General features: G+C 40.9%; 1 protein-coding gene across 2 annotated transcripts in view; it reads right to left on the bottom strand.

Moving 5' to 3' along the window:
* rasal2 (RAS protein activator like 2) overlaps positions 1-2536 on the bottom strand; it is a 105603-nt gene extending 103067 nt beyond the window's left edge. The window contains exon 1 of one of the 2 annotated variants that reach the window (XM_071361971.1): positions 1767-2536. In XM_071361971.1, coding sequence (XP_071218072.1) covers positions 1767-1893 — 127 coding nt within the window. In that variant the 5' untranslated portion in view covers positions 1894-2536. The remainder of the gene's footprint in view (positions 1-1766) is intronic. The other variant, XM_071361972.1, reaches the window with a different exon arrangement.
* Positions 2537-12197: the final 9661 nt, after the last annotated feature.

Genomic DNA, 12197 nt, shown 5'->3' with positions numbered 1-12197 from the left:
AACGATTAAAACAATGTTAGCCTAAAGCAAAAATCTGAACAGTAACACCCTCTCAATATTTCAGCACATTTGACATCATCATCATAAATCAGACATCACGTAGCAGTTAAGATTTATTAATGGTCTACTAAATATGGTGTCAACTGACCCCTTAACATCAAGTGACTTTCCCAGGATATTAACAAATAAAACTAAAAATAGGCCTGGCAGAACATTCCCAGGAGTCCCTCGAGAACAACTTCATCCATAGAAAACATAACTGTATACTGAGGTCAAAATGTTCTATTTTTATTAAGAAAACAGCTCTCTTCCGGTCACTCTGCAAGTGGGCAGCAGAATTGCATATTAACAAGACACTGTCAACAACATTCTCCCTCTGTTCTCCATTGTATCACTCCTTCCTCTGGAGGTTCAATAATAATCTTTGAGAGAGGATCAAAAAATAGATAGAAATCAATCCAGTCTTAGAGTTCAATTACCCCAAGCTACTCTAGGTAGCTTATAACATGACCAAGGAAATGCAAAGCCAATGTAGGCCTTAGAGTCATTTCAAACATCAAAAATGGTTGCAAACATCAAGAGAAATTTAAACAGAATGCAATCCAATCTTAACACATACAATAAGAAAAAAATGTAGTGGAAAGCAAAGGACATTCTGTCCAAGCACAATATTATTGAGCTATCCCTTTCCATTCATTGAAGTGAGCTACATGACAACAATCCCTGCCAACATGACTACAGGATGTAGGCTACAAAGACACATCAGTTCAAATTTAGCCAGCATTCTTACATAAAACCCTTGCTGTAAAGCCAAGCTATCTATAAATAGCATTTCCATTTAGCAATCTTAAATCATTAATGACAGTAAATTAACACCAGCTGAAAGCAGTTACTAATCTTCCTCGAACACACAAGATATGATCACAAGTCACAACCATATTGCATTTTTTCAGAGGAAAACTCCCATCCATCACCTCTATTCCTACTGCTCCTCATCCAGACCCAACAACAGGATCTGACTTATTCATGTAGATACATAATGTGAGAGCCTCTGAAGTCCCCACTACTACTGGTGGCAGCAGGATGAATTTTCCCCTGATAATATGGAGGTGTTTTAATTAACAGCTCTTTCGGTCTATGTGTAGCCTATGATGTGGCTTGGGAACTAAGCATGCCAAGTATTGAATATGATCTACTACTCAGCCCAATAATGTCATCTGAATTGAAGGCATGTTCAATTAAAATAAATGACCTTCATATATCTTTGGTTGTTGCCATATTTCATTGTGTTGACATGTGATGTACATGAAAATGAAATGAATGAAAATGTGCTTTTCATGTCTTCTGAACTTGACATTTGTGTTCTTGTCACCAAAATACGTAATTCAAACCCTCCATGACTCACCCTAGACAAATATTAAATAAAGTTGTTAGTTAGATATCCTTCTGTTGGATGGTAAATATTTACCAATGCAATGGCAAACACTCTAAATACTGTGATGTTGGCAATAGGGTCAAGCAATTATGTAATACTATGATGTCTATGGTTGGTTACATGGCTCGTTCCCTCAAGCCATGTAGCCTAACGTTACCCTTCTATGTGACAGAAGAACTTGGTTACAGTGGTCCCATTTTTTCCAACCAACGACACTGGTGTTATGGCAACTTTGGAATAAGATTTGAGATGTCAAAACCAAAACGCATATATCCTCTCATCTCAGTGCACTGGTTACCTAAGCATCTTTGAAAATGTATGTCCATCTCACCATATACGCGCACCCATCCTTGTTGCTGGCATAAAGAATCCACCAGGATTCGGTCCAGCAATGGATCCAAGGAAAGCAGCCCCCCATGAAGAGAATCCACGTTGCCTATGGCTGAGTCGGTCTCCATACTATAAATCACCTTTCCAATAACTTTCAGGTAGAAACAGAGTCCAAAACTGAGAAGTCCACGACGTAATCGTCAAAGGGAAGCAATAACGTTACCAAAATGTAACTGCTGGGAAGTTAGCTTTATGACAACAACAAAAAAATCACGTTTAACCGGGCTAAGTTCTCACACGTTTACTAGCTAACCCAAGCTATTTCATTGTTTGGCACAAGCCGTTCTGGCTAGACGAAAGCCCTACCATATTTTTTTATCTCCCAGACTGCTGCGGGATAGCAATCAACATTGTAAACCCTGGGTAGCTGTCTGTGTAGTCTAGAATCAATTGTTTTTTAGCTATGGCTAGCTACGCTGTTGACATTGTCTCTGCTCAGAGATCAGAGGTGGAGTGCTGCTCCAACAGGACCACGCGCAGAAAAAGTCCCGAATGTCTAGTACGCTCCCCTGTTATTCCAAGCAATTGTGTAGGTAACTAAATATTAAGTTTGTGTGGCCATGGCGTCAATTATTCGCCCATTCTTGAATACTCGAAGCAGCACTCACGAGGTTGGGTTTCTCTTCACTCTTCCACGGGGATCAAAAATCCTTTTCACATTTAAATCCAAACCAATGTACCATTTCTATCACATGCCAGCGCAAGATTCTAGGGATTCAGGAGAGAGCAGCGGATCCCAGAGAGAATCGTTTACGCATGGGTTCAAAGGGGCCGTGCCCTTCTGTCAGATTCCACAAACTAGAAGAAAAATTCCTACGCAACTATGATGTACTATATGTATCATACACATATATTTTTTATAATGATTAGAAATATTTTAACTGAACTGCAATGGCACCGACTTAAATAGTATTTACATTGCAGATATACAGTTGAAGTCGGAAGTTTACTACACCTTAGCCAAATACATTTAATCTCAGTTCTTCACAATTCCTGACATTTAATCAGAGTAAAAATTCCCTGTTTTAGGTCAGTTAGGATCACCACCTTATTTTAAGAATGTAAAATGTCAGAATAAAAGTAGAAAGAATTACTTATTTCAGATTTAATTGCTTTCATCACATTCCAAGTGGGTCAGAAGTTTACATACACTCAATTAGTATTTTGTAGCATTGCCTTTAAATTGTTTAACTTGGGTCAAACGTTGCAGGTAGCCTTCCACAAGCTTCCCACAATAAGTTGTGTAAATTTTGGCCCATTCCTCCTGACAAAGCTAGTGGTACGGAGTCAGGTTTGTAGGCCTCCTTGCTCGCAAACGCCTCTTCAGTTCTGATCGTGTAACGGATGTGAAATGGCTAGCTAGTTAGCGGGTACGCGCTAATAGCGTTTCAATCGGTTACGTCACTTGCTCTGAGACTTGAAGTAGGGTTTCCCCTTGCTCTGCAAGGGCCGCGGCTTTTGTGGAGCGATGGGTAACGACGCTTCGTGGGTGACTGTTGTTGATGTGTGCAGAGGGTCCCTGGTTCGCGCCCGGGTCTGGGCGAGGGGACGGTTTAAAGTTATACTGTTACACTCGCATATTGAGGTCAGGGCTTTGTGATGGCCATTCCAATACCTTAACTTTGTTGTCCTTAAGCCATTTTGCCACAACTTTGGAAGTATGCTTGGGGTCAATGTCCATTTGGAAGACCCATTTGCGACCAAGCTTTAACTTCCTGACTGATGTCTTGAGATGTTGCTTCAATATAGCAACAATTTTCCTACCTCATGATGCCATCTATTTTATGAAGTGCACCAGACCCTCCTGCAGCAAAGCAACATGATGCTGCAACCCCTGTGCTTCACGGTTGGGATGGTGTTCTTCAGCTTGCAAGCGTCACCCTTTATCCTCCAAACATAACAATGGTCATTATGGCCAAACAATTCTATTTTTGTTTCATCAGACCAGAGGACATTTCTCCAAAAAGTATGATCTTCGTCCCCATGTGCAGTTGCAAACCGTAGTCTGGCTTTTTTTATGGCAGTTTTAGAGCAGTGGTTAATTCCTTGCTGAGCGGCCTTTCAGGTTATGTAGACATATGACTCGTTTTACTGTGGATATAGATACTTTTGTACCTATTTCCTCCAGCATCTTCACGGTCCTTTGCTGTTGTTCTGGGATTGATTTGCACTTTTCGCACCAAAGTACGTTCATCTCTAGGAGACAGAACACGTCTCCTTCCTGAGCAGTATGACAGCTGCGTGGTTCCATGGTGTTTATACTTGCGTACAATTGTTTATACAGATGAACGTGGTACCTTCAGGCGTTTGGAAAGGATGAACCAGACTTATGGAGGTCTACAATTTTTTTTCTGAGGTCTTTGCTGATTTCTTTTGATTTTCCCATGATGTCAAGCAGAGGAACTGAGTTTGAAGGTAGGCCTTGAAATACATTCACAGGTACACCTCCAATTGACTCAAATGATGTCAATTAGCCTATCAGAAGCTTCTAAAGCCATGACATCATTTTCTGGAATTTTCCAAGCTGTTTAAAGGCACAGTCAACTTAGTGTATGTAAACTTCTGACCCACTGGAATTGTGATACAGTGAATTATAAGTTAAATAATCTGTCTGTAAACAATTGTTGGAATAATTACTTGTGTCATGCACAAAGTAGATGTCCTAACCGACTTGCCAAAACTATAGTTTGTTAACAAGAAATGTGTGGAGTGGTTGAAAAACAAGTTTTAATGACTCCAACCTAAGTGTATGTAACCTTCCGACTTCAACTGTATGTCTGATGTAGACTCTAATTTAATATATTTTTTAAGTAATATAAAAAAAAAAACTGGGGCAGACATTTATTTTCTATTTGATACATTTAATTGATACCTAATGGACTTATTTGATCGTCATTTAAAATGTGCTTGAAGTTTTCTTCAAGTGAGGGAAACTACCATACCTCATAATAAATGTTATTGCTAGTTTTATAATTTGTCAATACATTACATTACAATACAATACCTTTCAGCATGTCTTGAAACACAAAGTGATTTTCTCTCTCATTAAGACTCAGGCTTCTCATAACACAGAACTTTGTATTATGTCTCCGCCCTGTGGTAAGTATAGTTCTCAGTCTGTTGATAATTAAATCTCAAAACACTAAATCCAGTCATCAACCCAGTCATATTAATTTCCATCATCTGTTAACTTGCAAAGACAATGCACACATAATACACGATGGTGGTTCTGATATTTTGTTATTTAAAATATTTTGATAGAACATGCAATGATGGACAAATTCCACTTTGGTCAGTTTAACATTTTTAGACCTTCTCTGGACTATTTGTGAGCATATTTGATTGTGACACATTCTCTATCTCCAGTTTTTGCTTTCTTTAGCTGTGGCTTCAGCTGCAAATAGAAATAGCAATGAATCACTCTCATGCCACAGATATTCAGTCAGTGGTATAGAAGTGGGTAGCATAGGTTAAGAAGATTATGCATAATGGGTTGTGTAGATAAGGGGCACACTCTTTTCACACCACTTCAATACAGCTACGAACAGAAGTGATTTTCGTAGCAGGTTAGGTTGCCCTAACTCTTTTCCTAACCTTAACCTTCTCCTAACCTGCAACGTTAATTGTCCTAACCTGTTACGTTAATTATTCTAATCTGTTAAAGTAATTGTCCTAAACTGCTACGTTAATTCTTCTAACCTGCTGCGTAAACTCTCCTGACCTGCTACGAAAAAATCACTTCCAGTCGTAGCTTGTATCGAAGTGGCGTGAAATTAGTGTTTCTCGTGTAGATAAAAGGACATAGTAAAATTACCTTTGCAAAAAAATTAAATAAACAAAAGAGGTAGACTTGAATTACGATCATACTCAAATCAAATCAAATTGTATTGGTCACATGCCCCGAATACAACAGGTGTAGACTTTACCGTGAAATGCTTACTTACGAGCCCATTCCCAACAATGCAGAGTTAAAAACGAAGGCAAATATTTACTCAATAAAAAAGGAAGTAGTAACAATAAAATAACGAGGCTTATACAAGGAGTACTGATGCTGAGTCATTGTGCAGGGCTACAAGGTAGTTGAGGTAATTGAGGTAATACAGTACGTATGTAGGTAGGGTTAAAATTGACTAGGCAATCAGGTTATATTATAAACAGAGTAGCAGCAGTGTATGTAAAGAGTGTGAAAATGTGTCTATGTGTGTGTGGTGTCAATGCATGAGTGTGTGTGTGTATGTGTGTGTGTGTGTGTGTGTTGGAGTGTCAGTGTAGTATATGTGCTTAGAGTCAGCGCAAAAAAATAAAGATACAACAATTCATAGTAATAATGGGGGTCAATGTAAATAGTCCAGGTAGCCATTTAATTAACTGTTTAGCAGTCTTATGGCTTGGGGGTAGAAACTGTTCAGGAGCCTTTTGGTCCCAGGCTTACCGATTTGGTACCGCTTGCCATGCGGTAGCAAAGAGAACAGTCTATGACTTGGGTGGCTGGAGTCTTTGACAATTTTTAGGGCCTTCCTCTGACACCGACTGGTATAGAGGTCCGGGATGGCTCGGAGTTCGGCTCCAGTGATGTACTGGGCCATACGCAGTACCCTCTGTAGCGCCTTGCGGTCGGATGCGGAGCAGTTGCCATACCAAGCAATGATGAAGCCAGTCAAGTTGCTATCAATTGTGCAGCTGTAGAACATTTTGAGGATCTGAGCCCCCATGACACATATTTTCAGCCTCCTGAGGGGAAGAGGCATAGTTTTGCCCTCTTCACGACTGTGTTGGTGTGTTTGGACCATGATAGGTCCTTAGTGATGTGGACACTGAGGAACTTGAAGCTCTCGACCCGCTACAGCTTCATCGATGTGAATGAGGGCGAGTTCAGCCCTGTGTTTCATGTAGTCCACGATGATCTCCTTTGCCTTGCTCACGTTGAGAGAGGTCTCTGACCTCTTCCCTCTAGGCTGTCTCTTCGTTGTGATCAGGCCTACCACTGTCGTGTCGTCGGTAAACTTAATGATAGTGTTGGAGTTGTGTGGGGCCACACAGTTGTGGGTGAACAGGGAGTACAGGAGGGGACTGAGCACGCACCCCTGAGGGGCCTTAGCTTAGTGATGAGCTTGGAGGGCACTATGGTGTTGAACGCTGAGCTGTAGTCAATGAACAGCATTCTCACGTAGGTGTTCCTTTTGTCCAGATGGGAAAGAGTGCAATAGAGATTGCATCATCTGTGGATTTGTTGGGCCGGTATGTGAATTGGAGTTGGTCTAGGGTTTCTGGGATGATCGTGTAGATGTGAGCCATGACCAGCGTTTCAAAGCATTTCATGGCTACAGATGTGAGTGCTACGTGGCGGTAGTTATTTTGACCGGTTACCTCTGCATTCTCAATAGTCATTCTCACGTTGAGTCGTGAGCTTGGACAGAATGGGTATAATAATGTCCTGAAGACATTGCCCAATTAAGTCCTGGAAAGATGGGTTCTTGGCATTCTGGATCCAATCCGACTTCGCTGAGCAGGTGTTTGTACATATGTTCTAAGTGGCGAGAAAACAATTACTTCATTTTAGTAGGTGTAAAAAAAACAAGAGTGAGAGGTATCTACTCGGAGTATAATAGTTTAGAGTTGATGTATTTGTGTTACCTTATCCTCCTTGTTGAGTTTTCCTTGAACCTTCTCTGGGTCATCAATGGTGTCTCTCACATGTGTTATATATGACTTCAAGTCCTGCTTATCCTCTGGAGTGAGTGAATAATTCTATTTTTACATGCACATACTATGAAAGGAAGTTTCTCTCATCTCTCATCTCTCACACACACACACACACACACACACACACACACACACACACACACACACACACACACACACACACACACACACACACACACACACACACACACACACACACACACACACACACACACACACACACACACACACACACACACACACACACACACACACACACACAGGTGCCTCATTCTCATACTTTCACTCTATCTCACTTGCCCAGGTAAAATATTCTGCACAATCCATTTTGTAATAACGAGAGGCAACTTCCCTGGCCCTCCCTCCGCAGAAGTTGTTTGCCTGCAGGCCGGAACAAAGTTCCCCCAAAGTTTTCACTGTCTCAAGCTGGCCCCAGAGACCCGCACAATACAGTGGGGAAAAACCTGTGTTTGAAAATCAAATTGTCCATGATATAATTGTGTATTATTAGAGATTATTATTTAATGTGTGTGTGATGGTTGGAACACCTAGCCTACCTCTTGCAGTAATTCAACTCATTAACTTGATCTCCATGCTAGACAAGTTCATTCTTCATTGCTTTTATTTTTTTTTATTTTTATTTCACCTTTATTTAACCAGGTAGGCTAGTTGAGAACAAGTTCTCATTTGCAACTGCGACCTGGCCAAGATAAAGCATAGCAGTGTGAACAGACAACACAGAGTTACACATGGAGTAAACAATAAACAAGTCAATAACATGGTAGAAAAAAAAGAGAATCTATATACAATGTGTGCAAAAGGCATGAGGTAGGCAATAAATCGAATAATTACAATTTAGCAGATTAACACTGGAGTGATAAATCATCAGATGATCATGTGCAAGAAGAGATACTGGTGTGCAAAAGAGCAGAAAAGTAAATAAATAAAAGCAGTATGGGGGGTGAGGTAGGTAAATTGGGTGGGTAGTTTACAGATGGACTATGTACAGCTGCATTCTAAGACTCAATCACGGACACTCTTACTGACAGTTGTGGCTGCTTTGCTTGATGTATTGTTGTCTCTGCCTTCTTGCCCTTTCTGCTGTTGTCTGTGCCCAATAATGTTTGTACCATGTTTTGTGCTGCTACCATGCTGTGTTGTCATGTGTTGCTGCCTTGCTATGTTGTTGTCTTATGTCTCTTTTTATGTAGTGTTGTGTTGTCTCTCTTGTCGTGATGTGTGTTTTGTCCTATATATACAGTATATATATACACACACATATATATATATATACAGTGGGGAGAACAAGTATTTGATACACTGCCGATTTTGCAGGTTTTCCTACTTACAAAGCATGTCGAGGTCTGTAATTTTTACCATAGGTACACTTCAACTGTGAGAGACGGAATCTAAAACAAAAATCCAGAAAATCACATTGTATGATTTTTAAGTAATTAATTTGCATTTTATTGCATGACATAAGTATTTGATACATCAGAAAAGCAGAACTTAATATTTGGTACAGAAACCTTTGTTTGCAATTACAGAGATCATATGTTTCCTGTAGTTCTTGACCAGGTTTGCACACACTGCAGCAGGGATTTTGGCCCACTCCTCCATACAGACTTTCTCCAGGTCCTTCAGGTTTCGGGGCTGTCGCTGGGCAATACGGACTTTCAGCTCCCTCCAAAGATTTTCTATTGGGTTCAGGTCTGGAGACTGGCTAGGCCACTCCAGGACCTTGAGATGCTTCTTACGGAGCCACTCCTTAGTTGCCCTGGCTGTGTGTTTCGGGTCGTTGTCATGCTGGAAGACCCAGCCACGACCCATCTTCAATGCTCTTACTGAGGGAAGGAGGTTGTTGGCCAAGATCTCGCGATACATGGCCCCATCCATCCTCCCCTCAATACGGTGCAGTCGTCCTGTCCCCTTTGCAGAAAAGCATCCCCAAAGAATGATGTTTCCACCGCCATGCTTCACGGTTGGGATGGTGTTCTTGGGGTTGTACTCATCCTTCTTCTTCCTCCAAACACGGCGAGTGGAGTTTAGACCAAAAAGCTCTATTTTTGTCTCATCAGACCACGTGACCTTCTCCCATTCCTCCTCTGGATCATCCAGATGGTCATTGGCAAACTTCAGACGGGCCTGGACATGCGCTGGCTTGATCAGGGGGACATTGCGTGCGCTGCAGGATTTTAATCCATGACGGCGTAGTGTGTTACTAATGGTTTTCTTTGAGACTGTGGTCCCAGCTCTCTTCAGGTCATTGACCAGGTCCTGCCGTGTAGTTCTGGGCTGATCCCTCACCTTCCTCATGATCATTGATGTCCCACGAGGTGAGATCTTGCATGGAGCCCCAGACCGAGGGTGATTGACCGTCATCTTGAACTTCTTCCATTTTCTAATAATTGCGCCAACAGTTGTTGCCTTCTCACCAAGCTGATTGCCTATTGTCATGTAGCCCATCCCAGCCTTGTGCAGGTCTACAATTTTATCCCTGATGTCCTTACACAGCTCTCTGGTCTTGGCCATTGTGGAGAGGTTGGAGTCTGTTTGATTGAGTGTGTGGACAGGTGTCTTTTTATACAGGTAACGAGTTCAAACAGGTACAGTTAATACAGGTAATGAGTGGAGAACAGGAGGGCTTCTTAAAGAAAAATGAACAGGTCTGTGAGAGCCGGAATTCTTACTGGTTGGTAGGTGATCAAATACTTATGTCATGCAATAAAATGCAAATTAATTACTTAAAAATCATACAATGTGATTTTCTGAATTTTTGTTTTAGATTCCGTCTCTCACAGTTGAAGTGTACCTATGATAAAAATTACAGACCTCTACATGCTTTATAAGTAGGAAAACCTGCAAAATCGGCAGTGTATCAAATACTTGTTCTCCCCACTGTATATATATATTGATATATATATATACACATGTATATATATTTTTATCACATCCCCCATCCCCGCAGGAGGCCTTTTGCCTTTTGGTAGGCCGGCATTTTAAATAAGAATTTGTTCTTAACTGACTTGCCTAGTTAAATAAAGGGTAAATAAAAATAAAATACATTTTAAAAGTTCCCGCACAGTGCTGCTTCTTCCCAGCATACAGTTGAAGTCAGAAGTTTACATACACCTTAGCCAAATACGTTTAAACTCAGTTTTTCACAATTCATGACATTTAATCCTAGTAAAATTTCCCTGTCTTAGGTCAGTTAGGATCACCACTTTATTTTGAGAATGTGAAATGTCAGAATAATAGTAGAGAGAATTACTTATTTCAGATGTCATTTCTTTCATCACATTCCCAGTGGGTCAGAAGTTTACATACACTCAATTAGTATTTGGTAGCATTGCCTTTAAATTGTTTAACTTGGGTCAAACGTTGCGGGTAGACTTCCACAAGCTTCCCACAATAAGTTGGGTGAATTTTGGCCCATTCCTTCTGACAGAGCTGGTGTAACTGAGTCAGGTTTGTAGGCCTCCTTGCTCTCACACGCTTTTTCAGTTCTGCCCAAAAATGTTCTATGGGATTGAGGTCAGGGCTTTGTGATGCCACAACTTTGGAAGTATGCTTGGGGTCATTGTCCATTTAGAAGACCCATTTGCGACTAAGCTTTAACTTCCTGACTGATGTCTTGAGATGTTGCTTCAATATATCCACATATTTTTCCTACCTCATGATGCCATCATTTTGTGAAGTGCACCAGTCCCTCCTGCAGCAAAGCACCCCCACAACATGATGCTGCCACCCCCGTGCTTCATGGTTGGGATGGTGTTCTTCGGCTTGCAAGCATCCCCCTTTTTTCTCCAAACATAACGATGGTCATTACGGCCAAACAGTTCTATTTTTGTTTCATCAGACCAGAGAACACTTCTCAAAAAGTACGATCTTTGTCCCCATGTGCAGTTGCAAACCGTAGTCTGGCTTTTTTGTCGGTTTTGGAGCAGTGGCTTCTTCCTTGCTGAGTGGCCTTTCAGGTTATGTAGACATAGGACTCATTTTTACTGTGGATATAGATACTTTTGTACCTGTTTCCTCCAGCTGTTGTTCTGGGATTTATTTGTACTTTTCGCACCAAAGTATGTTCATCTCCAGGAGACACAACGCGTCTCCTTCCTGAGCAATATGACGGCCTCGTGGTCACATGGTGTTTATACTTGCGTACTATTGTTTATACAGATGAACATGGTACCTTCAGGCGTCTGGAAATTGCGCCCAATAAATGAACCAGACTTGTGGAGGTCAACAACTTTTTTCTGAGGTCTTGGCTGATTTCTTTTGATTTTCCGATGATGTCAAACAAAGAGACACTGAGTTTGAAGGTAGGCCTTGAAATACATCCACAGATACACCTCCAATTGACTCAAATGATGTCAATTAGACTTTCAGAAGCTTCTAAAGCCATGACATCATTTTCCAAGCTGTTTAAAGGCACAGTCAACTTGGTGTATGTTAACTACTGACCCACTGGAATTCTTATACAGTGGATTATAAATTAACTAATCTGTCTTTAAACAATTGTTGGAAAAATTACTTGTGTCATGCACAAAGTAGATGTCCTAACCGAATTGCCAAAACTATAGTTTGTTAACAAGAAATTTGTGGAGTGGTTGGAGAACTAGTTTTAATGACTCCAACCTTAGTGTATGTAAACTTCTGACATCAACTG

The sequence above is a fragment of the Salvelinus alpinus genome, chromosome 23, assembly GCF_045679555.1.
Source record: "Salvelinus alpinus chromosome 23, SLU_Salpinus.1, whole genome shotgun sequence".
Lineage (NCBI taxonomy): Eukaryota > Metazoa > Chordata > Actinopteri > Salmoniformes > Salmonidae > Salvelinus > Salvelinus alpinus.
The sequence above is the reverse complement of the archived record's forward strand: the minus strand, read 5'-3'. Positions and strand labels throughout refer to the sequence as shown.